At 33.6% G+C, this 25056-nt stretch overlaps 1 protein-coding gene across 4 annotated transcripts in view; it reads right to left on the reverse strand.

The window, feature by feature from the left end:
- DIAPH3 (diaphanous related formin 3) overlaps positions 1-25056 on the reverse strand; it is a 556147-nt gene that overhangs the window by 173966 nt on the left and 357125 nt on the right. For all 4 annotated transcript variants that reach the window (XM_065896255.1, XM_065896254.1, XM_065896253.1 and 1 more), the window contains one exon: positions 6945-7080. In XM_065896255.1, the coding sequence (XP_065752327.1) occupies positions 6945-7080 (136 nt within the window). The remainder of the gene's footprint in view (positions 1-6944; positions 7081-25056) is intronic.

Here is a 25056-nt window from a genome sequence, read left to right on the forward strand (position 1 = left end):
CTGGGACTATCATATTAAGTGAAGTAAGTCAGATGGAGAGAGAAAAGTATATCACTTAGAGATGAAATCTAAAACAATAATATAAATCAACTTATTTACAAAACAGAAACAAACTCACAGACATAGAAAACAAACTTATCGTTACCACAGGGGAAAGGAGAAGGGGGAGGGATAAATTAGCATTATGGAACTAACAGCTACACACCACTATATATAAAATAGATAAATAATAAGGATTTACTGTATAGCACAGGGAACTATATTCAATATCTTGTACTAACCTATCATGAAAAAGAACCTAAAGCTGTACACCTGAAATAACACAATATTGTAAATCAACCATAGTTCAATTAAAAAAATTTAAAGAACTAAAAATAAAAACATGACCTCTGGTCAGAAAACATGAGTCTTGGCTTCACTTCTTGCTAAAACTGTGACCATGTACAAAAGGAATTAACTGACTCTTTGATAAAAATAGTCTTCTAAGATCACTGCAACTATTACATGCAATAATGAACACATACAGAGCCTGGCAAATATGTGATACATAAAATGGTGGTGGTAGTGGTAATGATAGCAGTAGTAGTGGGTATTGTTGCTTTTATTATTAGTATTATTATAATTATTATTATTCCTTAAAAGATGAAGGTAAGAAAAGAGAAATAATCATTGCCAATGCAATCTAATTTATTTATTCTTCTAAGTAGAGAAATAATTAAAACTACTGTTTGATATGCATAAATGGCCAAAAGATGCGAAAAAACTGAAAGCACTACTCTATAAAACTAGAATATATGCAATTATGGAAAATAATCTAAGTTTTACGATATATGTAGAGGACATGGTAATTGTCAAGCCTTTGAAAGCAAGTATACACATTAATTGCATAACTTTGAGACTGGCAGAGACATTCCCAAGTAGTATTTCTGTAATATGTATTTCCTCTAAAATGGAGGCCTAATTGCTTAGTTATTCTAAATTGCAGAATGGAAAACAAAGGAGCAGTTTTGGCCATGTAGGTATACAACAGATTTCTAAAAGCTAATTATCTCTTTATTTAATAGACTGAAGTTGTACCAAATGAGACATTTAAGTCTAATAAATAATAAACAAATTGTAACCTAAAGACTAAAATATAGAAGCTGCTCATACAGTTTTTATTGCTCCATTAAATAAGCTCTTATTTACTTCCTTCACAAAACATAATTATACAACACTGGGTCCATTTCAAGACCATTCTGATGTGCTATTTAAAAATTAAGTGAATCAACTTAAATACTCAGGAAGTCTTAAAGCATAATATTTGAATTCTATTATCAAACACCCTATTCATTTCCATGATTAAGAAACAGAAGTGCAGCTTTGAAAAAGTTGTACATAATCACATAAAATCACTATTTGTCTTACTAGAAATGATCACACATAAGGATAGCTACACACTTTAAATAAATTTCACTGTCTACACTTTAATTTCTACATCAGATGTTTAATACTTTCAGTATCTTCTAAATAAAAATAATTCAAATTTAAACATCAACCTCAGAGAATGTATTCAAACTTCAACCAATTAAACAAGGACATGATGAAAATGTAGTTAATTTGCTTGTTTGTTTAATGTAATACCAAATCATTCAACAGAAATAACCACAACTACATATGTGAATATTTAAGAGACCTCCAGGCTTATCATTTTTAAAGAAAACAAAAATGAGACAAATGACCTTTTAATGCCATTACATAATACAAGATGCTGTGCTTCTTAGTTTTGCTGCTCAAAAGGATTTTTAATGCTTCATTTTTCTTCTTAGGGAAACAGCCCACTATCCCATGTTTATTTTCATTCTACTAACAAAAATAACATTCTGAAATGATAGTGATAATAAATAGTAGACTTGAAAATAGTTGCTTGCTGTCTTGCCAAGGGCAAGTAGTGATTTTGATGGATAAGAAAAGCAGGGATTGAATTTACTCTACTGCCTCGGGTGATGGTACAAGAATTTGTACATCTGTGAAAAAACACAGTTCTTATTTGCATGGTGAAAATACTAAAGTAATGAAAATATACGGAAGGAAGCTTCCTGTGGGTTTAGGGTAGGGTTATGTGAAGATTTTTCTCCTTCTCTATCATTCAGGGGTATGTGTTCTACATACAGAAATAAGAAAAAACAAGAAGTTCCTGGTCCAGAGAGGTGGCAAAACACTACTATAAATTGAACAATTTGCCCTTCTACATTCTTTTGAAAAAAGGAAAGCCAGGGCAACAGCTTCTACAAAGATTAGAGCAATACCATATTCTGTATGAAAATATAACACCCAGAAAGAAAAATAATATAAAGTTTTAGCTGATCCTCACAATAAGAGGTTTAAAAAATTTCTACTATTAGCATATATAGCATAGTAAATATACATGAGACTGGTTATCCTATCAGTTTATAAGGAGTTTTAAAACCAATATTTTAAATGAATAAGTTTGATATACATTAATATTCTCTTTAGCTCTGAAGACCAAATTTCATCTCCAGCACACAACACAGCCAGTCTCTATTTTCATCTCATTATCCTGTCTTACTTTACTTCTCATAACTTTTTATAATCTGAAATTATCTTACATATGTGGTTGTCTGATTCACTCATTATAATTATAAACTTCATCACAGCAGAAACCTTATTTATCCTTATTTATCACTGCAATCACAGCATATAGGAAAAAAAAACTGTTGATGAATAAAAGAAACAAAAGTGGCCTAACTATTAATTTTTTCTGTACCAATAAAATAATAATGGAAGACCATAGCAATTATATTTTTCATAATAATACACTGTATTGACAAAAAGCATGTTCTACATCTAATGTGGAAAGAAAAAGGTGACTTCATATTTGTACTATTTTTAAAACAGTACTATTTTTAAATATGAAAAAAGGTATCAACGAATAGTAATAATATATTTGATTCTTATATGACTTACTTGGCTATAAACACTACATTAATACTGAGACTGAATATTTTGTTTTTCTATGCTAATAATCATGTTATGGTTAAAGAAAAATTAAAGACATTCAGAATAATCATCATTTACTGGGATTTTAGAAGAGGTCTTTTACTTTGGTGAGAAAATTATATATTTAGGTGCTAGGAAATTTGGGATATAGCCCTAAATTCTTTAAAATTCTACAGTACAGGAAAATAATTCAAAGTTGATTTACAAAATTTTCAAAAGAACTGCATCATAGCTTTCTATTGTATCAAATGCTGTATGATCTTTTATCAAATGATTGATTAAATTTATTAAAATATTCACATAATATATAGTATTAAAGTATTTATTTAATATTGTTTATATAAATCAATGTTAGCCAGACTATCCTTTGAAGAATACTCTCCCAGAAAATGTCAAAATGTATGGTACATATGGATCTCTGCATATAAAGGCTTTGGGAGCTCCCATCAAGTGAGAGCCTTACATTTATTTGAAACCCATCTACGATAATTTCCAGACCATGTTTGGGAAGAGATAGTATAGAAAAATTTCATAAAATAATCCAATAGGTCGAATAAGATGAGCTCCAATTTACAAAAGATGTAATAGAAAACTTTCCTTAAATTTATTTGAAAAATCAAAAATATTCAAATTTATTTTAATAATTAAGAATAGAAAAGTAACAACCTCAACATAAAATTACCTATCTGAAGACAAAATAAACCAGCTATTAGCCATAATTGATCGTCAAATTTTAGAACAGTTTTGATAGAATTCAGAAACAGACCCTAGTATATTAAAAATTATATATCAAATATATGAATGATTAAGAAAGAATTACAAATAAATGGAGCAGAATAGTATTATGAATAACTTAAACTAAAAAAAGATTGAAGCGGAATATGAAATTGCTGAAGGGATGATTTTCTAAACCTAAAGATGATAGAAAAAAAATCACAAAAACAAAGATTACAATAAAACATTACATAAAAAGAAACACATGTCAAGATATAAAAATAAAAAGCCAAATTGAGAAAATCTATTTAAAAGGTAAATATTGATGCATAATAAACTAACACATAAATCAATTAGGAAAAAGACTAAGACAGCACAATTCACAAAGGAGGATATACAAATCCACCATAAACACTTGAAAAAATGTCCAGATTCAGTAATATTCAAAGAAATGCAAGTGGAGATTAAAAAATACAACTTTTTAGTCCATTAAATTAACAAAAACCTTAAAAAATGAGAATACTCAACTAAGACACATTCATAAACTAACTAAACATTAAAAGTTGGTGAAATTAGAATAATACTTCTGGAAATCAATTTGGTAACATGCACCAAAAGTCTTAAAAATATTTACCCTTTTCTATTCCATATTCTAATAATTACAAACATTTTCAATTAGTTATAAATAAATAAATATCACAATGAAAAGTTGGAAATAACTATTTTTCTATGACCTCACATTGACTAATGCAACATGGTATATCCAGTGGAGGCAACAACATAGATATTACAAATTAAAAATCACAAGTTATGTAAAACATGAAACATTCAGGAAGTCCAGCAAGGTAATGTGAGACACTAAACTCACGTTGTTAAAAGGTACAAGCTTTTAAAACTGAAGGAAAAATGTGTCAAAATATTAACAGTGATTCTTTGGATTATGGATAATGGTCTTTGATCCAATACTTTTTAGGTGATTTTCTATAACATGAAAATATTATTTTCAAATTGGAAAATAAAATTAGTTATTTTTAAAAATGGAAACTTCCTTCAGGAGAAATAGAAATTTAAATGAAAACATTATTAAGATTACATTGGATGTGAGGTTTCATTAAAATTTTTGCTTCCTGTCAGGTTTTAACTTTCCAGACTGATTGCTAAAAAGGCTCTGTGTGACAGACCCCTAGGTAAAACCCACAAACAGTACACAGCCAATCTGCCATCAAGTAACTCATCTAGATGACTTGTTAACCAACACAAAATGAGCTAATGTTCAATATCAGAATGTCTGGTAAATTAGGCGGTAATACATTATTTTAAAAAGGTGTCCAGAAGTTTCTTTTAAAAATCATTGCTAAGTTTTCCTGATCTCCATTTTGTTAACACTTTAAGATACTTTTGAGAACACTTCCTGAATTTCAAATGTACTCCTGTGAACAAGAAATTGTGCTTGGATAATTTTTTCCCCTAGAAGAAATGTGTACAATACATTAAGATACTCAGCTTGCTTTATTAAAGATAAAATATGCCTGTAAAAGTGAAAGTAAAGAAGGCAAAAAAGGCATCTCGGTTTACCCCAGGGAAACCTTAGATGAATTTGCAGCCCTGAGTTGTAAACTATGGTAATTGAGAAGTGAAGTTGATGGATTTTAATTAAAGTTTTCTGCAATCCTTAGTGGCTTGGAGGTGGAAGAGACAGAATTTTGAGAGGGTAAAAATATAACTACAATTTACTTAATTCTTTTGCTTCTAACTTAGTGGTAACTTTTAGCTTTAGAAAATATACATATACGTCTCTGTAAAACAGTAGTTTTTCTACGTTTTCTTTTAAATTTTTTCCAAGAACGTTTTTTTTTTTTGGCTGTATGCGGGCCTCTCACTGTTGTGGCCTCTCCCGTTGCGGAGCACAGGATCCGGACGCACAGGCTCAGCGGCCATGGCTCACGGGCCCAGCCGCTCCGTGGCATGTGGGATCCTCCCGGACCGGGGCAAAAACCCGCATGCCCTGCATCAGCAGTAGGACTCCCAACCACTGCACCACCAGGGAAGCCCCCAAGAATGTTTTAATAAAGAAAATTTCAGGGACTGCCCTGGTGGCGCAGTGGATAAGAATCCACCTGCCAATGCAGGGGACACAGGTTCGATTCCTGGTCCAGGAAGATGCTACATGCCACACAGCAACTAAGCCAGTGTGCCACAACTACTCAGCCTGCGCTCTAGAGCCCGTGAGCCACAACTACTGAGCGCATGTACCACAACTACTGAAGCCCGCGTGCCTAGAGCCCGTGCTCCACAACAAGGGAAACCACCGCACCGCAACGAAGAGTAGCCCCCGCTCGCAGCAACTAGAGGAAGCCTGTGCGCACCAACAAAGACCCAACGCAGCCAAAAATAAATAAAATAATTTTTTTTATAAAAACAGAAAATTTCAAAATACAAAGGTAGAGAAAATGGTATAGTGAACACATCCAACCCTCCAAGTACCCATCACCCAACTTTACCACGTATTATTTACAGCCAATCTTGTGTCATCTATACACCTGCCTACTTTCCAGTCATGCTAGGCTATTTTGAATGAAATCCCAGATATAATATCTTTTCATCTATAAACTTTCAGTACAAGTCTCTAAAAGAGACTTTAAAACATATTCACAACAATGTTGTCACGTCTACAAGAAAAAATAAAGTATTGAAATTTTTCAGACTACTTTTTTCTACATTTGTTTGGATCAGAGTATATATAAGTTTCATTTATTACAATTAGTCGATATGTCTCTTTAAGTCTCTTTTAATCAGTAAGTTTCCCCTCCATCATATTTTCCCCTTCCTTAAGAGTATTTTGTTAAAGAAAACAGGTTACTTGTCCCAGAGAATTTCCCACAGTTTCCTATAGTTAATTTATTCACTGACAAATTCTTGCAGATTAGTTATTTAAGTAGTAGCCAAAGAACTGGTTATTTAAGTAGTTGCCAAAGAACTGCTAATATAATGGAAATACAACAGTACACCAGAGGACCAAAATCACCTATGACCAATATCAGAATTAAAACACTACTTGTTAGTAAACTAAAGTGGGGAAAGCCCATAAAAGAAAGAATTGCTCTACTGTTTAGGTATACAAATAAGCGATCATGTCTTCCTTTTTCACAGAAGTATATTAAACTGCTGATAAAGTAACCCATATTAATCTTGGTGTACACAGTATAAATAGCAAATTTGATAGTACTCACCAGTCTTCATTTCTAATAGGCGCTTTTTCTTTTGTTGGCGTTCAAGTCTTTCCTTCTCTGCCAATTCTTTGGCTATCCTGGCACGTTTTTCTTTTTCCTCTGCTTCTCTTTTTTTGAAATTGTCCTTCATTGCTTGCTATTACAAACAAATTTTGGAAAATGATCAATATTAACCACAGTGATTCCACAAAGAAAATGGAAAATTATTAATCTGTAGAATTGTGATTAAATGTCCTTTAAGTAATGGCTACTTCTTATATTAGTAACACAATCTTTTAAAATATTAGCACATGAACCTTTGTTAAATGTGTTATGTATGTAAAAATACAACTGTTATATTTAAAACACCTGCATATTAGTGAAATCAACTAAGAGAAGGAAGACAGAAACTAAAGATAAAAGAGCATTTAATTTACAAATCAAAACCATTTTCCTATACATACTTCCAAAAGAGTGTCTAGAATATGTATTAGTCTCCCGTACCTCCTCTGCTAAGTAAACTATTGAGTACGAGAAAAATAATCACGGAAGAAATGATAGAAAAGAGCTGAAATTTTGTAATGGCTACCTTATATTACAAGCCATTATTTAACAATTTCTTTCATACAGAGAGAAGTGTCATAAGGATGACTAAAGAAATATTTAGCATTTCAAAGTCAGGCCCTCTGACTGTTCATCAAAACCAATAATGACATGTGAACCATAAGAAGATCTCAATAGATATGTGATTAGTTACATTCTTATTTTTTAAAGTTTTATGCAAATCAAGAAATGCCACTCATGTGGCATTTGTGGGAATTAGCAGGTAATCATAGATTTTTCAAAGTGCCAAAAAACAGCATGGCATCATATTACACTCTCCTGTGGAGACCATATTCTCAGGACCAATGAATCCAAACAGGTTATCTAATTGCTAGTTTATCACTAATAGAACTAAGTAGAAAAGTATATAATTAAACTTCAGCAAGTAGGTGGCATGTTATTTTGGGGGGAGGCTTTAATTTCTTCTTTACTATAATATTCTTTTTTCTTTACCCTAGGGATAACGCAAGTTCTTCTTTAGAAATAAAATAAAAAAACAAAATAAAGTATTATTGATCAAAACAATAAAAGGAAAATTGCAAAGAAAAAAGGAGGAATAAAAAGCACAGAATAAAGGGAATATTAAACTCATCCATTTATCCATCCATGCAATAAACATTTACTGAGAGACTGAATAGTAAATGGTAAAGCTAAAGACTTGGGAAATAGAGATATAGTTCTAAAACAAGTTTACATTCTGTGTGATAGGGTGGGACAGGAGGAAAAGACAGACGATAAACAATTAAAATCTTTAATAAATATAGTACTACAGAAAAAAAATTAAAAGAATGATGTGATAGAATGCCTGGACAGTTAACTTACATTAGGTGGTCAGATAAGGCTTCCCTTTCTGATTTGATTCAAGCTCAAAGTCAAGGAGCTACCCAGATAATGATCTGGGAAAAAACAAATGCAAAGGCTGTTGATGGGTTGGAGAGAGAAGAAAGAGGCCAGTATGGCGGTGTTAGATAAGGTCAGAAGATATGCTGGGGCCTGATCATTTAGGATCTTCTAGAACAAGATAGGGGGTTAGAGTTTCTTTCAAGGAAGTAGGAAACAACTAAAGACTTTCAAGTAAGAGAATGCGAAACTAAGTACTCTAAGTTACAAGTACTAATGAAGCACCTTTGTTCCAAACTATCTTTTCAAAGATATTTATATAATGAACACTCTTGGTAGAGGTAGTGTCTACCTCTTAAGCAAATGGATTTGTTTACTGTCCAGTATGATAAACTGGAGCAAAGGTCAAATAGTCTTACTAATTCTGAAAAACGATTGGGTTCCCTAAATTCAGGATTTCCTTCCAGTAATACAAAGCACTATGTGTGTAGGTATTAAACCCAGCCCTCTTCACATTGCCCTGTGGGAACCTGAGATCAGTAATCTATGAAATTATTTACTATAGCTATGACTAGTGCTGTAATAAACCATTCTTTGTTTCTGACCCCATGGTCTTTTGTCTTTACCAACATCCACAAAACTTTGGAAATCATGAAACTTTGATAAATTCTCAGATTCTTCACAGTTTGTGACATATAGTAACACTAAATATTATTGCTAAGCTATGAAATACCAGCTGCAATAATACATATTTTAATATGCAATCCCTCCTTTCCTCAAAATGGAATCTGCATCCTCCATTCTGACTCAGAATGATTGTGTGCTTGTTCACTACAATGAAAGTAAGAGGCAGAAGCAAGACTTGAAAGCTAGCTACAGTTTATATTTTTTCCACCATGTGGCTTCATATTGAGGCAGCATACGTTAAGCACTAGCTATAAGACGACAGCTGCTAAAAAGACAACATAAGTTAGGAAAAGAGAAGGCAACCTATAAAATGGACAACCACGAATAAATGGACAAATTCTTAGAAAGGTATAATTTCCTAAGACTGAAGCAGGAAGAATTAGAAAATATAAGCAGACCTATCACAAGTAATGAAATTGAAACCGTAATTAAAAATCTTCCAACAAACAAAAGTCCAGGACCAGATGGCTTCACAGTCAAATTCTATCAAACTTTTAGAGAAGATCTATCACCGATCCTTCTCAAACTCTTCCGAAAAACTGCAGATGGAGAAACACTCCCAAATCCATTCTACAAAGCCACCATCACTCTGATACCAAAACCAGAAAAAGAAATTACAAAAAAAGAAAACTATAGACCAATATCACTGATGAACATGGATGCAAAAGTCCTGAACAAAATACTAGCAAACAGAATCCAACAGCACATTAAAAGGATCATACACCGTGATCAAGTGGGATTTATCCCAGGGATGCAAGGATTCTTCAATATATGCAAATCAATCAATGTGATATACCACATTAACAAATTAAGGAATAAAAACCGTATGATCATCTCAGTAGATGCAGAAAAAGCTTTTGACAAAATTCAACACCCATTTATGATAAAAACTCTCTAGAAAGTGGGCATAGAGGGAACCTATCTCAACATAATAAAGGCCATATATGACAAACCCACAACAAGCATCATACTCAAAGGTGAAAAACTGAAAGCATTTCCTCTAAGATCAGGAAGAAGACAAGGATGTCCACTCTCGCCACTATTATTCAACATCGTTTTGGAAGTCCGAGCCATGGCAATCAGAGAAGAAAAAGAAATAAAAGGAATACAAATTGGAAAAGAAGAAGTAAGACTATCACTGTTTGCCGATGACATGATATTATACATAGAAAATCCTAAAGATGACACCAGAAAACTACTAGAACTAATCAATGAATTTGGTAAGGTTGCAGGACACTAAATTAATGCACAAAATTTCTGGCATTCCTATACACCAACAACGAAAAATCAGAAAGTGAAATTAAGGAAACACTCTCATTTACCACTGCAACTAAAAGAACACAATATCTAGGAATAAACCTGCCTAAGGAGGCAAAAGACTTGTACTCAGAAAACTATAAAACACTGATGAAAGAAATCAAAGATGACATAAACAGATGGAGAAATATACCATGTTCTTGGACTGGAAGAATCAATATTGTGAAAATGACTATACTACCCAAAGCAATCTACAGATTCAATGCAATTCCTATCAAACTACTAATGGCATTCTTCACAAAATTAGAACAAAAAATTTTACAGTTCATATGGAAACACAAAAGACCCCTAATAGCCAAAGCAATCTTGAGAAAGAAAAATGGAGCTGGAGGAATCAAGCTCCCCAACTTCAAACTATACCACAAAGCTACAGTAATACAGAATGGTACTGGTACAAAAACAGACATATAAATCAATGGTACAGCATAGAATGCCCAGAGATAAACCCACGCACATATGGGCACCTAATCTATGACAAAGGAGGCAAGAAAATACAATGGAGAGAAGACAGCCTCTTCAATAAGTGGTGCTGGGAAAACTGGACAGCTACACGTAAAAGAATGAAATTAGAGCACTACATAACACCATACACAAAAATAAACTTCAAATGGATTAAACACTTAAATGTAAGACCAGACACTATAAAACTCTTAGAGGAAAAACACTCTTTGACATAAACCACAGCAAGATCTTTTTGACCCACCTCCTAGAGTAATGGAAATAAAAAGAAAAATAAACATACGGGACTTAATTAAACTTAAAAGCGTTTGCACAGCAAAGTAAACCATAAACAAGACAAAAAGACAGCCCTCAGAATGGGAGAAAATATTTGCAAATGAAATAAGAGACAAATGATTAAACTCCAAAATATACAAATAGCTCATGGAGCTCAATATCAAAAAAACAAACAATCCAGTTAAAAAATGGGCAGAAGACCTAAATAGACATTTCACCAACAAAGACATACAGTTGGCCAAGAGGCACATGAAAAGATGTTCAACATCACTAATTATTAGAGAAATGCAAATCAAAACTACAATGAGGTATCAACCCATGCAGGTCAGAATTGCCATTATCAAAAAATCTAGAAACAATAAATGCTGGAAAGGGTGTGGTGAAAAGGGAATCCTCTTGCACTGTTGGTGGGAATGTAAATTGATACAACCACTATGGGAAACATTATGGAGGTTCCTTAAAAAACTAAAAATAGAACTACCATATGACCCAGCAATCCCAGTACTGGGCACATATCCTGAGAAAACCATAATTCAAAAAGAGTCATGTACCAAAATGTTCACTGCAGCTCTATTTAGCCAGGACATAGAAGCAACCTAAGTGTCCACTGACAGATGAATGGATAAAGAAGATGTGGCATATATATACACAAGGGAATATTACTCAGCCATAAAAAGAAATGAAATTGAGTTATTTGTAGTGAGGTCGATGGACTTAGAGTCTGCCATACAGAGTGAATGAAGTAAGTCAGAGAGAGAAAAACAAATACCATATGCTAATACATATATATGGAATCTAAAAAACAAACAATAAAACATGGTATTGATGAACCTAGTTGTAAGGCAGCAATAAAGAGGTAAACATAGAAAAGGGACTTGAGGACATGGGGTGGGAGGGTGAAGCTGGAGCGAAGTGAGCGTAGCATAGACATATATACACTACCGAACGGAAAATAGTTGGCTGGTGGGAAGCAGCAGCATAGCACAGGGAGATAGACTCGGTGCTTTGCGATGACCTAGAGGGTGAGACAGGGAGGAGCGGAGGGAGGCTTAAGAGGGAGGGGATATGGGGACATGTATATGCATATGGCTGATTCGCTTTGTTGTGCAACAGAAACTAACACAGTATTGTGAAGCAATTATACTCAATAAAGATCTATTAAAAAGAAAAGATGTGTGGTTTCACAGACAAGTGTGTATATCTGTATGTGTGTGTGCATGTGCACCTGTGTATGTATGTATAAGGGAGATGGGAAAGGAAAGGTGGATTGTGGAGGACAAAGGTTAGGCAAATATTTGGGAATCAAAGCTTATTTCTTGTTTGAGGGAAATGAGTAAGAGGAACGGGTAATAGACAAAAAATATATCATGTAGCTTATTTTTCAAACTTATTAAAGCATACAATTTCCAGATGTGAATTTTCTACTTTAATGACTGGATGCATTTCAATGAGAACATTGAATAGATCACCTATTACCAGATATAATTGCCACACCCTTTTAATATTCCATTGGGCAATAAAAAGTCAAATTTACTTCTTAGGATCTATAAAAATAATGTTTACCTTTAGAAATAAGGTCTGAAGTAGTTCTTAAAGCTATTCTGTTTTATGGAAAATGCACTATAGAGTTTCATTTAAAAGCCTATCTCATTGAAAACATATCTTATTCTAACATTATAACTATTAGAAGAATTTTAGCTGGAAAAATACCAACAGACAGCATAGAAATAGGCAGTTAGTCTGAAAATACTATCTCAGTTCAAATAGTAATTTGGAGTTTTCTTTTATTCTAAATTTTGAGAAGTAAAAGCAGCCTAAAACAGAAAAGTTTAGAAAACCGCATTATTCTAGATATCATTGCCTCTTAGTTACTTCAATTCTAAAATTTGAAGCCAGAAAGGAAAGTTAAGGGTGAACCATATACATAGTTATCTATAAGAAAACAATTTCTTTTTTAATCAACTTATTCTTGACCTGGTTTTCCATATAGTCAGTTGGTAAATAAATTGCACTGCCACTGACTACTTTCATCTATGTAATGCCAAAAGAAATTCTTTGAGTGCTTGCAAAACTTCCAGACATAGCCTGGTACATGCTCTTGTCTGAAAGATCTATGGGCTTACCAGTCTAGAGGATTTTAAAACATCAGTCACATTTTGACTGTTCACTTCAAAGGTATAACCAATAATTTACCTGGGTTCCTAAGGCTCACGTGCTTTTTATGGTAATAGAAGATTCTAAAATATCTCTAAAAAATACAGAGGTATATTAATAAATGTACATACAAAAATATATAGATATATGTTAACAAATATACGTGTGTCTGTATGTGCTCATGTCTGTGTGTTTTGGAAGAAAATAAAATACACCAGTTCACAATTGTTTTCCTCCTAGAGTTTGTTTTCTACATAACTAAATGTAATAACAAGAACTTTCCCACTACTAGTTTAAATACACATTATAGCATTATACAACACATTTTCTCTCAGAGAAAGCAAAATAAACCAAAGCCAGTAAGTTTAAATGAATGTGTGTATGTGTATGTATGTAAAATTTAGAAGTCTTGCAGAGTATAATCCTCCAGAAATCGTGGCTATTATCATAAATGTTATCTTTGAGTTTTTTATATTTGCATTATCCTTTATTGTAAACTTCTATGACTTGCTTTTTTCACTCTACGTTTCTAAGATTCATCCATATTTTTATGTATAACTTGTGTTTTATTATTTATTCTCCTATCAGTGGGATTTGGGTTGTTTCCAATTTGGGACTATGATGAACCATGCAGTTACAAACATTTTTGTATGTTTCCCTGTGTATATGTGTAAGAGTTTTTTTTTTTTAATGGCAGGTCTCATTGGCTCTTAGATCTGTTTAGAAATTGTTGAAAGATACTCTTTAAGTGAAAGAGAACAGAACATTTTAGAACATAACATAAGCAGTGAGGATAAGTATTGCTTGTTTCTGTTCAAAAAATATATAAATATAAGAGTTCTGGGTCCCATTATAAAATATTATTTTACAACGTGGGTTAGGGTCAAATACCTTGAAAGCCACTGCTTTCTAGGATAGGAGCACAACTGATAAATGAAAGGAGAGGGTTGTCTTCAGTCTCACTAGGTGAGGTGAAAGTGTTTTCAAAGTGGTTGAGCCAAAGTACACCTCCACCATCAGTACATAATCATAGCCTACATACTCACCAAGACTGTTATCATCAGTTTTTACCTATATGGAAGGTATATAATAGTATCACATCATGCTTTTAACTTGTATATCTATGTTATTAATTTAAGTATTTTCTCACATGTTTATAAAATATTTGTATTTCCCATTCTATGAAATGCCTATTCCTATCTCTTATCCACTGTTCCATTAGGTTATCATTTTCTTTTTTTTTTTTTTTTTTTTTCAGTGCGTAGGCCACTGTTGTGGCCTCTCCCGTTGTGGAGCACAGGCACCAGACGCGCAGGCTCAGCGGCCATGGCTCACAGGCCCAGCCGCTCCACGGCATGTGGGATCTTCCTGGACCGGGACATGAACCTGTGTCCCCTGCATCGGCAGGCGGATTCTCAACCGCTGCGCCACCAGGGAAGCCCTATCATTTTCTTAATGACTGTAGTTCTTCAAATATTTTGGATACTAATCTTTGGTTAGCTTTATGCTTTTTAAATATATCCTGGATTGTAAATGTCATTGTACTTTATGTATATTGTCTTGCAGTAAACAGAAGTTCTCAAATTTATGTAGTAGTCAAAAATCTCTTTTCCCTTATTGTTGATACCTTTAATATATTATTTAAGAACTCCTTCCCTACATCAAAGACAACAATATTCCTCCATATTTTCTTCTTAAAATTTTAAATGATGCTCACATTTCAGTACCTACTTTATTTAACTGGGATCAACATTTGTGAATACAGTTGTGAATAAAATAAGCTGGGAATCCGATTTAATTTTTTCATATGAAAAATGAGTTGACCCATAACAATTTCACAAGTAGCCTATCCTTTCCCCCACTGATCTACAAAGCCATCTCTTCTGGATTTCAAGTGTCCATATACATGTTGATGTTTTGGGGCTGTTTTAGTACATTTGATCAATGTATCCATGTTTGCACCAATAACACTCTGTCTTAATTATGATAGCTTATATATTCTTTTTCTTCTTCCTTTTCTTCTTTAGAAATGACTGCACTATTCTTGGGCCTTTGCTTTGTCATCTATATTTCGGAATAGACTTATTAAGTGTTTTGAAAAAGCTTATTAGGATTTTGAACAGAATTGCTGATTCTGTAGATTAATTGAGAATTGATATCTTTATATCATATCTTTATATCAATATTGAATCTTTCTATTTATGAACATGATGTGGCTCTCCATTAAGTTTCATCTTTTAAAAGTCTATTGAAAATACTTAGAATTTACCCCATTCAGGTCTTGGACATCTTTTGTTAGATTTATTGTCTGTATCTTCTCTTCCTATTTCTTATAAATGATGTATGTTTTAAAAATTATGATTTTTCAATATTTTGTAACTAATGTGTAAAAATATAGTTGATTCTATACATTCCATTGATACAATTTCTTATTTTTAATAATTTTCCTGTAGGTTCATTTTTGCATTATTCCTATGAATTATTCCTAGGAATAATGCAAAAATGAACCTACAGGAAAATTATTAAAATTATTAAAAATAAGAAATACATAATGCACGATTAGTTTCTTCCTTTTCAGTTTTTATACTTTTCATTCTTGTCTTATTGTACTGTAGTAGCTAAAAGTTAAATTTCCATTATTAGGTAAAGAAGGTTCCCTTTGTCCTACATTTCATATTTAGGGATAGAGGGTTCAACCAGTTTATTGTTCTTGCTTTAAAATCTGAACAGTTGAATTTTATCAAATGTTTTCTCAATCTATTGAAACTCTTAATGTAGTGACATGGATATTCTAATACTAAACCACACTTCCATTTCTGAGATAAGCTCAACTTGGACATGAAGAATTTACCTTTTTGAACATTTGGTCATAATTTTTTTTACACTCTATTAGTTTGGAATAATTGTTTAATTAAAATTTGGGAAAACTCATTTGTAAAACTTTCTGGGCCAAGTATTTAATTTGTTGGAAGATTTGAAGTCATTAAATTAAAAATTAGTCATAGACCTATTCAAGCTTTCTATTTATTTTAAAGTCAGTTTCAATATGTAATTTTTTTCCTAGGAACTTATCCATTTCATCGACCTTTCCAATTCTACAAATTTTTACAGTATGCTCTTTTTTTTAGTATCTTCTATATCTATAGTTATATTCCTTACATTCTCAATATTCTCTTTTTTCTTGATTAATCTCTTCAGAAATTTATCTAATTAACTTGTCTTATCGAAATAAGCACATTTTGGTTCTTAAAAACTCTCTTAAGTCATTTTTCCCCTTCATTTCCTTCCATTTTTTCTGGATTGTATAATTGTTTTTAAATTTCTGAAGTCAGATGCTTACCTTATTAACTTTGTCTTTCTGATTTTTTTTTTTTTTTTTTTTTTTTGTGGTACGCGGGCCTCTCACTCTTGTGGCCTCTCCCGTTGTGGAGCAGAGGCTCCAGACACGCAGGCTCAGCGGCCATGGCTCATGGGCCCAGCAGCTCTGCAGCATGTGGGATCTTCCTGGACCGGGGCACGAACCCGTGTCCCCTGCATCAGCAGGCGAACTCTCAACCACTGTGCCACCAGGGAAGCCCTGTCTTTCTGATTTTTTAATATAAAGACTTAGGGTATAAATTTCTTTACACCACTATTATTTTGGCCCACAAATTCTGATGTATTTTCAGTACTTTCAGGTCTGTTTTTTTCTATGATTTCTTCCTTGATACATGAGTTATTTACTATGTTTTTAGAATTTTTAAAAAAGGTTTTAAAAGGTCACCCTTTTAAAATTTTATTTCTAACTTCATGTTATTGTGGTCAATGAATAAACCTGAAACATACAAATTTATCAAGATTTGTTTCACAATCTCTAGTATGCGATTAACTTGACAAAAGGTCTACCTGTGATTGAGAAGAATATGTGTTCTTTAATTGCTGGGTTGGGTTCTATAAACATGTATCAAATCAAACCTATTAATTGAATTATTTAAAGCTCCCATATCTTTGGCAATATTTTTATGCTTGACACATCAATAAGTTAGAGAACTTTGTTGAAGTTTTCCAATATAATGCTATCTGTCAACTTATTCCTATAGTTTACCATAATTTACATGTTTATTTTGATGCCATGTTATAATGCACATGCAAATTTTTGAATCGTATCTTTCTGGTGAATTAAGCTTTTTATCATGAAATAATATTCCCTTAAGTCTATTTTATCTGTTATTAACATAGTTTCCCTTTTTCTTTTAATTAATATTTGCCTTGTATTTCATTAACTGTTTTGTTACTTCAAACTTTTCCATATCCTTGGGTTATTGGTTAGTTTCTTATAAACAGCATAAGACTATGTTTTGTTTTTGGTCCAATCTTATGGTCTTTTAAAATGTTATTATAATTTGTAAAATATTTGTGTCCACAACTTACATTATTTCTTCTATTTGTCCTGTTTAATCTATCCTCCTTTTACGTGTAGTTTTTGTCTGTTTGTTTTACTTCATATGTCTTTCTTAGTCCATTTCTCACCCTATAGTTTGGAACTTATACTATTTTTTACTGACTATACTTGTAATTTTATCACACAAATTAATGATGTTTAAAGTTAATTGATATCTTAACCTCCCTTTCTCCCCTTTGAACAATACAGAGAATATAAAATATCTGAACTCCAAACATATCATTCAATTTACTTAACAATTTGTCCAATAGTTAAGCTCTGTCTCCCCTTCTCTGCAAAACAAGCTACACATTGTTTTATTGTATACTTCATTTCTATACATTTAGTTTCATGGTAGGTATGCCTTCTTGTCTCTCAAATTTTTCTTTAAGTAAAAATTCTGCTTCTTTAAATGCATCCTTCAGAGCAGGGGTGAGCAAACTACAATACTTGTTCGGCCACCTATTTTTGTAAATGGAGTTTTATTGGAACATAGCTGCACCCATTCATTTACCTACTGACCATGGCTGATTTTGCATGGCTATAGCAGAGCTAAGTAGTTGCAACAGAGGCTGCATATATTTAATATCTGGCCCATTGAAAAGTCTGCCAATCTCTGCTTTAGAAGGTCTTTTAACAAAGGGATATTCACAGAAAACACCTTTATTATCTGTTTATATGAAATTAGTTTAAATTTTGCCCTTGTTCTATAAAGAGCTTATGCTGAATACCCCAAATTAAGAGAACAGTAATTTTTTTTCAACACTTGAAAATATCTCACTTTCTTCTATTTTCCATTTTTGCTAATGAGAAGTCATCTGTATCTAACTGTTGTTGCATTAGTGATTGTATCTTTCTCTTTGGCTGCTTTTAAGATTTTGTCTTTTAGTGTTCTACAGTTTCACTACAATATTTTTTAAGTGAATTTCATTTTATTCATCTGGCTTGGTGTAGGTTGTACTTCCTATTCTATGGATTCTTGATCTGGAAAACTCACAGCCATCATTCTGAATATTGTCTTTCATTCATTCCTTCGAGTCTATCTTTCTGAGACTCTCATGGTACAAGGGGTAGCCCTTCTCACCCTGCCCTCCATGTTTCTTAACATGTCTTTTACACTTCTAATCTTATTGTCTCCCTGGATTGCACTGGACAATTTCTTTAGATCTATTGTCTAATTTGCCATTTCTTTCTTCAGCTGAATGTAGTCTGCTGTTTAATACATGTTTAATTTCAACCATCATGCTTCCATTTCCTTAAATTCTATATTAATTCTTTTTCAAACCTACTTCGTCATTTTTGGTAATTTCCTGTTTCTTTCTCTCTCTTTAATCTTATCTGTTATTCACTTCAACATCAAAAATTGTTATTCAATATCTAGAGTCTTGGGGGGTTATATCTATTGTTCTGTTCTATCATGATCATTTCACCACACAACGCCTTGTTTCTTTGTGTGTTTGTTGATTGCGATTAAGTGCTCTTATTTGATTAACCTTAATTTGCAAGAATCTAGAGGATCAAAATTGTAATTGCCTCTTGCACAGAGTTTTTAATTTGCTTCTGTAAATAATCAGGTATCATTTGTAACCTGTATAAGTTTAATTTTCTTTTGTCCTAGGCTTGGCACATAAATCTTACGCAGTGTACCTAACCTGCATTTAGCCCTTAATCTTGGCATCCCAGGGCAAGCCTGGCTTTCCCCCTTGTATACCTATGTTATGTTCAACATGTAAGTTTCAGCTTTGTCCTTATCTCTTTAACCCTTTTTACCCTCAGAGATCTCCCTTGCTTTCACACAAAACAGCCATGTTTTAAAATGCTTTGTTGTATTGCAGTGGGATGGATATTTAAGAATCCATATTAACAGATCAATGGAACAGGATAGAAAGTCCAGAGATAAACCCACGCACATACGGTCACCTTATCTTTGAAAAAGGAGGCAAGAATATACAATGGAGAAAAGACAGCCTCTTCAATACGTGGTGCTGGGAAAACTGGACAGCTACATGTAAAGGAATGAAATTAGAACACTCCTTGACACCATACAAAAAAGTAAACTGTAAATGGATTAAAGACCTAAATGTAAGGCCAGACACATTTTTTTAGAGGAAAACACAGGCAGAACACTCTATGACATAAATCACAGCAGGATCCTTTGTGACCCACCTCCTAGAGAAATGGAAATAAAAACAAAAATAAACAAATGGGACCTAATGAAACTTAAAAGCTCTTGCACAGTAAAGGAAACAATGAGCAAGGTGAAAAGACAACCCTCAGAACGGGAGGAAATATTTGCAAATGAAGCAACTAACAAAGGATTAATCTCCAAAATATACAAGCAGCTCATGCAACTCAATAGCGATAAAACAAACAACCCAATCCAAAAATGGGCAGAAGACCTAAACAGACATTTCTCCAAAGAAGATATACAGATTGCCAACAAACACATGAAAGGATGCTCAACATCGCTAATCATTAGAGAAATGCAAATCAAAACTACAATGAGGTATCACCTCACACCGGTCAGAATGACCATCATCAAAAAATCTACAAACAATAAATGCTGGAGAAGGTGTGGAGAAAAGGGAACCCTCTTGCACTGTTGGTGGGAATGTAAATTGATACAGCCACTATGGAGAACAGTATGGAGGTTCCTTAAAAAATGAAAAATAGAACTACCATATGACCCAGAAACCCCACTACTGGGCATATACCCTGAGAAAACCACAATTCAAAAAGAGTCACGTACCACCATGTTCATTGCAGCACTATTTACAATAGCTAGGACATGGAAGCAACATAAGTGTCCATCGACAGGTGAATGGATAAAGAAGATGTGGCACATATATACAATGGAATATTACTCAGCCATAAAAAGAAACGAAATTGGGTTATTTGTAGTGAGGTAGATGGAACTAGAGTCTGTCATACAGAGTGAAGTAAGTCAGAAAGAGAAAAACAAATACTGTATGCTAACACATATATATGGAATCTAAAAAGTTTTTTTAAAATGGTTATGAAGAACCTAGGGGCAGGACAGGAATAAAGACGCAGATGTAGAGAATGGACTTGAGGACACAGGGAGGGGGAAGGGTAATCTGGGACAAAGTGAGAGAGTGGCATGGACTTACATATACTACCAAACATAAAATAGATAGCTAGTGGGAAGCAGCCACATAGCACAGGGAGATCAGCTTGGTGCTGTGTGACCACCTAGAGTGGTGGGATAGGGAGGGTGGGAGGGAGATGCAAAAGGGAGGTGATATGGGGATATATGTACATGTATAGATGATTCACTTTGTTATAAAGCAGCAACTAACACAACAATGTAAAGCAATTATACTCCAATAAAGATGTTTAAAAAAAAGGAATTCCTATTAACATATTGTGAAAAGCAAAGTCCTCAAAAGTTTGTTCTTATAGAAGGTTGACCAACACATAATCTTTATTTCTTAAATACTTTCGTAGGGACTTCCCTGGTGGTGCAGTGGTTAAGAATCCGCCTGCCAATGCTGGCGACACGGGTTCGATCCCTTGTCTGGGAAGATCCCACCCGCTGCGGAGCAATTAAGCCCATGCGCCTCAATTACTGAGCCGGCATGCCCAAACTACTGAGGCTCGCGTGCCTGGAGCCCCAGCTCCGCAACGAGAGAGGCCACCTCAATGAGGAGCCCGCACACTGCAACGAAGAATAGCCCTGGTTCACAGCAACTAGAGAAAGCCTGCGCGCAGCAATGAAAGACCCAACGCAACCAAAAATAAATAAATTTAAAAATAAATAAATAAAATGAAAAATAAATTTTTAAATACTTTTGTATAATGTGGCAGTTCTTATACACTGTATATTTTTCCCTGGGTACATTACACATGTATGTTTTAGAATCTAAAGGTAAACAATTTAACATTGCACAGCCATATAAAGTCAGTCCTAGGCAGGCACTCAAAACAGTTTGCTGAATGAAAAGAATGTCTTAAAAAATACAGTAAATATGACCTTTCACTGCTTTCAGAAATTATTTTTAAAAATCTATCTGAGCTTATTACTGTATATTAGAAAGAGCATACTGGTTAGAAGGAGGAAATCTGAAGTCATATTGTCTTTGTTTGAATCTCCACCTGACACTAAATAGCTGTGTGACTTGTATCTCAGCTTCCTCTTCAGTAAAATGGGTAAAATAATACTTACTTTATGAGGATATTTTAAGAATTAAATAAATTAATGCATGAAAATGGCTTACAGAAGTGCCTGGCACATCGTAGGACCTATATAAATGTTAGCAATTATTAATATTATTAGTAGTAATATTATATTATTACAAACTTATAAAATTATTTTCATTATTACTATGTCATTAACCAAATACCTCAAACACACAATTATTTATCCAGTAACAAATCAATGAAGAGCAATTTCTAGCTTACATCATTTATATGTTTCTATCAAGAAAAAGGTGGGATGCCAATTTTCACAGATCTTATGAGAATATAAATTCCTTCCATACAGAGACATTGGAATATGATTGTACATGGAGTTGATAGGAAGTACCATCAAGGCATGCATCCAATACAGCTAGATTACTTGGCAGGGAAGATAAAGAGATGAACTAAACATGGAAGCTAGGTGTACTCTCGACCTCAAGTCTAGCTATTTACTGCTAAAAATTTAATACATATATATATATATATATATGAATTATATATAAATGTACACATACACAGCTTATAGGGATATTTTAAGAATTAAATGACCTAATACATGTAAATGGCTTACAGAAGTGCCTGGCATACACACACACACAGACATTGTTTTTAATACTCTGGTAAGCTTTAAGAGATTTTTTTCTGGAAAAGAGTTTAGTTTCCTGTGTTCTTCCCCCCAATAAATTCCTCACTTGAAATTTGACTTTTCTGATAAACTAACTTAAAACATTGCCCAATTATACAATTAATAGTTGTTTTACTTTCCCCAAAAGTAAAATTAAAAAAAACAATGTGCATATTACCCCCTCCCCAAAAAGTCTAAGAAATAGTCTATATTCCAACTATGCCTTTACTTGACAAATATATTAGCCTTAAGTTATAAGATAAAATTGTAGTAAAATAAAATTTTGAGTATAAGACACAAGCAGACTTCCACAGATCCTTTTTTTTTTTTTTTAAAGAAGATGGTGGGGGTAGGAGTTTATTAGTTTATTTATTTATTTTTGCTGTGTTGGGTCTTCGTTTCTGTGCGAGGGCTTTCTCTAGTTGTGGCAAGTGGGGGCCCCTCTTCATTGCGGTGCGCGGGCCTCTCACTATCGCGGCCTCTCTTGTTGCGGAGCACAGGCTCCAGACGCACAGGCTCAGTAGTTGTGGCTCACGGGCCTAGTTGCTCCACAGCATGTGGGATCCTCCCAGAACAGGGCTCGAACCCGTGTCCCCTGCATTAACAGGCAGATTCTCAACCACTGTGCCACCAGGTAAGCCCGATCCTGACTTTTTGATTGCACTTCTCCATTTGATTCTTAGCTTATTTAAATAGTTTAATCTGTCCAACTCAACATTTTTCAACATATGATAATGTCTTGTCTATTTTTGTAACAGAAAATTTTGGCAATTTTATTAAATGAAAAAAATATTAAGTTTATAAGTGTCTTCTTGTTCAGAGTTATATTTCTTTCACCATTAATGGATATTTAAGCTATGTCAGCCAGGGATCTCTTAATACAGTTTTTACTAAACTCAAAAATCTTTTCTTCTTGCCTAAGTATTAAATTTTGTCTCAAGTCCCTAAAATGAGATTAGACAAACTGAATTTAAATCTGCATGCCTTCCAAAGAGGTGGATGTTAGGACTATGAAGACATAGGCTAATTCTCTCAAAGTAAACAACTACATAAGAGTCCAGCACATTCTTACTAAATGCTTGTTAGGACTTTACCTAACCTTAAGAAGAGGCAACACTCAGCTATATGGAATGACTGCTTCCCGGAAATTCCTGATGACTACTTTAAAAATGCATTCCTGTACTCCTGTATATACACAACATGAAAGAAAAAACATTTAGATAATTAATACCAGTCATAAAAGTCTCTAAGAATGTACAAGGTATGTGATGTACTTATCAGCTTTCCATCAAAATTACTTTTTTAACTAAATAGATTATAACTACCTCATGGAAAATACGTTTATTCTTAGAAAACTTTATTTGCAATAATTATAAGGTAGATGCTTTAGAAAGGAATCTAGAATGACAGTAAAAATTAATCAAATTATTTTCTCTGGTATTACCAAATCCAATTAAAAAATGCTATCAGTGAGAACAGGAAAGCATGATATACTATACACCGGCACCAACGCTTCATCATCTTAACATTCAAGACAAAGTGTTTTTAGTTGAACTTTCTACGACCCGTGAAACTTATGAAAATGGAAAACTATCCTTTGAGAATGTCCCAAAGGATGTACAGGTGCTGATGATTAAACAGTTTTAGCTTCAAGTTGCTCTTTATTGTAAAGTCAGTCTCAGATGAAACACCAAATTACTTATTAGCCCATCAGGGACTTAACATTACTGGCCCTTCATAATTATGCCATGAGTTTGTTTGTAATTCGTCCAAGTACTTTGCAAAATTTTCAAGCAAATGAGATTTTTCAAACTATTAAACAATGTCTTTAATAAATAAATATGAAATGTTCACAATTAAGGTTTTCCCAAAGTAGAACTTGATTTTTCCATTAAATATGTTCTCTTCTCTTGTGTTCTGAAGTGATATACTATAAAAAATATTCTTTTTCTTTTTATCTGCCAATCATGAGGCTAAATAAAGGCATGATTAGGCACAAGACAGCAGCCATGAAGAATGGTGCTTAAAGATAGGCCTGTTGATAGGACAGCATTTTTTTTTTTTTTGAGCTATTGCTAATCAGCTCTTCAAGGAAAATATCCAACCAAAGCCCAACAATATTCCATATAAACATGGTAATGTTTAAACATAACACAAAAAGTAGCCTTAAGCCAATAGTGTTTTTTCTGTCCTTCTCTCTCTCTCTTTTTTTGTTTTTCGGTACACGGGCCTCTCACTGTTGTGACCTCTACCGCCGCGGAGCACAGGCTCCGGACGTGCAGGCTCAGCGGCCATGGCTCACGGGCCCAGGCGCTCCGCGGCATGTGGGATCTTCCCGGACCGGGGCACGAACCCGTGTCCCCTGCATCAGCAGGCGGACTCTCAACCACTGCGCCACCAGGGAAGCCCCTGTCCTCTCTTGTTCAGGACATGGAAGACCAGTATATCTGATGTACAAAGAATATGCCATTTTATTCATTTTCATTTGTGGTATCCTAGTTTAGTGCTATCTTTCCAATTACATGGGTTAATATACTTATTATGCTGTATCA

This window comes from Phocoena phocoena, chromosome 18 (genome assembly GCF_963924675.1).
Source record: "Phocoena phocoena chromosome 18, mPhoPho1.1, whole genome shotgun sequence".
Lineage (NCBI taxonomy): Eukaryota > Metazoa > Chordata > Mammalia > Artiodactyla > Phocoenidae > Phocoena > Phocoena phocoena.